We start from the raw sequence: 4,301 nt of genomic DNA on the forward strand, positions 1-4,301 counted from the left end.
TATCTAAAAAGGATAACTCAACTATAACAACTTTATCGGATAAAGCTCACCCATAAATTGACTTATAACAATAGAATGCTCAATTACATATAAACTCACAAACTAAGCATTTGCCTAGCAATGTAAAATAAAGTCGAGTAATATGATTTGCATGAGTTTTGAGGAACTGCCTGGTAAATGTCAAGATGGAACCACCATGCTATCGAGCCTTTCAAAGCTTGACGAAATGCAACCATAAATAGGAATACATGAGTTCTTCCATTTGCGACATTAGCTTAGGGCAAAGACAATACTTTTCTACTCAAGATTTTACCACGACAACATAAGGGATTTAGTGAGTTAGGATAGTAATTCTATGCAATAACCCAAGGGCAGTAATTTCGAGCTTCACAATGTTTGCTCGATGATTTTAGCGATATCAGGAACAGAATTTTAACCTTTTTGGAGATGAGATTGTATAATCAAGATTCACAAAGAAATGAAAATAGGCCAGAAACAAAGGAGGACACAACATTCTTAACAATAGAATTTTCTTGAGTGAAAAAATACAAACCACCAGCTGGTGTTTCAACATTCACACACCTCTACAAAATATTTCATCTATCCTTGTTTACCGAGTTTATGAGCAAAATATTTATGTAGACTGTATCTATCTATACAGACAAGACAATCATACATGGTACACCATTCCAACTTCTAACGTTGATGCACGAGGGAAACATAGTGCATGTGCTGGTCCTCTTGAGTTCCTTCTCAAGAAATCATAACATGTATTAATCACTATTCTCTTAATCAAACTTGAACCCATCTTTGCCTTCACGTAGCAGTGGCCAAGAATAAACGCCATTCCTGCCTCCCTTGCTTCCATCAATTCCTGCAACTCCGTTCGTGCAGTCACATTGATTTGTGGACTCTCAGGGACAAGAAATCTCACTCTCTTCCTCGGCACTTCCGGTGAACTAATTTCCTTTAACTTTGTAGTGCTTGTTTCTTCGGATAAATCTTCATCATCATTGCACATCCTTATTCCTTTTGAGTTTGTTGATGTCGTCCCGATTACTGTCATTCTTTCTTCGTTCTCGAGATCTTCTTGACCGCCATTACATTCAGAGCCCTCTGACCGAATGAATTCTGCTATGCTACAAACAAGATCATTTTCGAACATCACATCATCCATTTGAATATCACGGTATCCATAACGTGCTATGCAGCGATAGACTCGGTAGTCTTTTGGGCCGATTCTTCCCACGAGGAATCTCTCTTCAGGTCTCACGTGAGGCACCGGAACATATTTGACACACAGAAAAACTAGAACGTTGTGGAAAGCCGGTAGATTGGTGAGGAAATGAGAGAAAATAGCAGGAATCCCAGACACAAGTTCTGTGTGTATGAGACCAATGCCTTGAACCCGAACAATCCCAAGATTCGGACCCAAACTCAAGAGCCAGTTTATGGGAACTTTGTTCTGAACATCAAACTCGTACTTTTTCAATGTTCCATAATGCCAGACGTACATTATGATTAGAAAGATAAATGAGAGAGCAACTGGGACCCAAGCGCCATCAAGGAACTTGATAAGAGAGGCAGAGAAGTAGAGCGCTTCAATGGAACCGAAGAATAATATAAAGCACACAGCTAGAATAACGCTTCTATGCCAACATAGCACAATGACTAGAGACATTAGGCATGTCGTAACCAGCATAACAGTTATGACAGCGAGACCTGCTCCAAAAAATAAATAAATAAATATTATATATATCTCTATTTATAAGAATGCGGTACAAGAATTTGTAAATAACAAAAACATACTATAAAAGTCATTTCAGCTCAATATTATTTAGTTGCTTCTCGAAATATAAATGTAGTCAATAAAACATTCTATAAAAATCAATTTGTAGATGTTACCTGATGCATTGCTAATATGTTTTGTGTCTCTAAAACCTACAGTAACGGCAAGGCAGAGCAACATTAAGGTCCAGTTAATTTCAGGAATGTAAATCTGGCCACAAATTTTAGAAGATGTGTGTACTATTCTAACTCTCGGGAAGCAACCCAAAGCAGAGCATTGCTTGATAATGGAGAACGTTCCAGTGATAATGGATTGGCTCCCAACCACTGCAGCAAGTATGGCAATTGCAAGAACCGGCCACCTTATTTTTTCTGGCACAATAAACAATCATTAGAAGGGGACATATTTTCTTTTTTTCCAAATGAAGGAACTACATACCTGGTACTGATTCATAGAAACCGATATGATAACCACTTTCAATTATATGATGTTTGGAAAGATAAGCAGCTTGTCCCATGTAAGCAAGAATTAAGGATGGATAAACCACAAAGGTAAATGCTATCTGCAGTTGAACAGTTTTCAATTACAGTAGTTAGTAAATGCTCTCAATTTATGCATAATCATTGACTATAGACAATATATTAACCAATACATTGATTAATGAATGTAATGTGAACATGACAGAAATTCCTCAAAAATATATGTATAACTCGGCAAGTTACTAAATATTACCTTGATAGACATCTGTGAAAAGTGTCCAAGATCAGCAAACATGGCCTCGGAACCTGAAACGTGCATAGCATACCCATTGAGTTAATTGAATATAAAATATAATGGCCTATCCCAATGCCGAAAGAGAGCCTACTTACCTGTTATACACAACAATATCCCACCCAAGGACTTCCAACCTCCTGTCTGTGTCTTCTTCAAGAATTTGTACATATAATAAGGAGAGAGAGCTTGGTAAACATGGGGATTCCAGTGGAAAATATTGTACACTCCAATGGCACTGATGCAAAAAAGCCATGCTATAACAACTGGTGCAAAAAGAAATCCTATTCGGTGCGTCCCATAGTGTTGCAGATAGAATAAGAACACCAGTATGATACAAGCAACGGGGACTTCTATATCTACAAAAAAAAGTTAAGATGCTCAATCATTATTCGTCTCATGACAGAGAGAAATCATTTAGGGATAGAAAAGGTGGGATTGTCAAATGGTAAAGCATTGTCCAAATTACACCATAAAGCAGATAAGGATTTGGTATGCAAAAAAAATTAATCTACAAAGGTTATGGCAGAGCATATGAAAGCTGAGTTTGAATGCAATCCAATATTGAGTAGAACCTGCTTAAATGGACGCCCTATAACCAACTTTAGATGTGACCGGGTTGAAACGAAGGACTAAGCAAGATTTTGGAAATGGATATGCATGGCATCTTCAAGAAATTAAGAAGATGAATAGACCAAAGCAATGATTGAACTTTTGTCAAATTTTTCAAAACTATATTCAAACCTTTGGTTTGACGTATTCTCGATTACCAATTTGTAATTGCTTTCAACAACTTGTCACTGATTCATCAGTCTGTTCATGTCCACAGGTCACTGCTATCACTCGGAATTCATAATATACATTTTCTAGTCACAATATAGTATGTGTTTATTGTTGTTAAGGTAGATCAGTCCTACTTGTTTTTTGCATAGTTTGATGATTCACCTAACAAAACCACAAAATCTTTTAATATATACACTTGAACTTCTTTCTTTTAGCGTTGAGTTGCATCTCCACTTAAGATGATATGTGTTACCATTAATATAGAAAGATTATGTACCTTTATATCTAAAGTTGATAGTGATTTGACTTTAATTAAACCAGAAAATTTGCCCTAATAACAAAAGGCCCACATAATAATGCATTTTTATTGTAATTTGGTGCACTCTCTCCGTCCACACACTGCACATCTATAGTAAATATTTTTCTTGATACCTAATGAAATAAACAACAATATCTTTTCGGTCCTTTCCTTTTGGTCGAGTCATAATCTTAATCAATATTTTTTTTCTTTAGGGTGATCTTTGGTCACATCTCAGAGCATCTCCAAAGACTCTCTATTTATAAAGAAATTCTTATGCATAATAAAGAGCATATTTAAATTTAGCAGTAATTTTTTTATACACTCCAACAAGCTCTCTACTTTAATTCTTTATTTTATTTTTTCCAATGAACATTTAATAATTTCTTCACATATTTTATTTAAGTATAATTTTTTATATATTAATGAACAATGAATTCAAATGTAATTTGAAAATTTTAAATTGTAGAGTATTGAAATTTGTAATGTATTAAATTTAATCATTGTGCATTAAGAATAGAGAGTGAGTTGAACTCTTTAAATTTGAAAAACCAAACTTATTAAAATAGAGAATCTCTTGGAGCTCATTTTTAAGTATTGACTCTCTAAAATAGAGAGTATTTTGTGTTTAAAGAGTCTTTTGGAGATGCTGTCGGTCAC

The 4,301-nt window shown here is 35.2% G+C and overlaps 1 protein-coding gene across 1 annotated transcript in view; it reads right to left on the reverse strand.

Annotated features, from left to right (window-relative positions):
- Nucleotides 1-485: 485 nt before the first annotated feature.
- The window catches only part of LOC111400145 (potassium transporter 8-like), a 5,062-nt gene continuing 1,246 nt past the window's right edge, over nucleotides 486-4,301 (reverse strand). Inside the window, exons 3-7 of the mRNA XM_023027582.1 lie at nucleotides 2,659-2,919; nucleotides 2,522-2,574; nucleotides 2,228-2,351; nucleotides 1,906-2,160; nucleotides 486-1,722 (exon numbers count right to left, since the gene is read on the reverse strand). Of these exons, the coding sequence (XP_022883350.1) occupies nucleotides 671-1,722; nucleotides 1,906-2,160; nucleotides 2,228-2,351; nucleotides 2,522-2,574; nucleotides 2,659-2,919 (1,745 nt within the window). The 3' untranslated portion in view covers nucleotides 486-670. The remainder of the gene's footprint in view (nucleotides 1,723-1,905; nucleotides 2,161-2,227; nucleotides 2,352-2,521; nucleotides 2,575-2,658; nucleotides 2,920-4,301) is intronic.

The sequence above is a fragment of the Olea europaea genome, chromosome 10 (assembly GCF_002742605.1).
Source record: "Olea europaea var. sylvestris chromosome 10, O_europaea_v1, whole genome shotgun sequence".
Classification (NCBI taxonomy): domain Eukaryota; kingdom Viridiplantae; phylum Streptophyta; class Magnoliopsida; order Lamiales; family Oleaceae; genus Olea; species Olea europaea.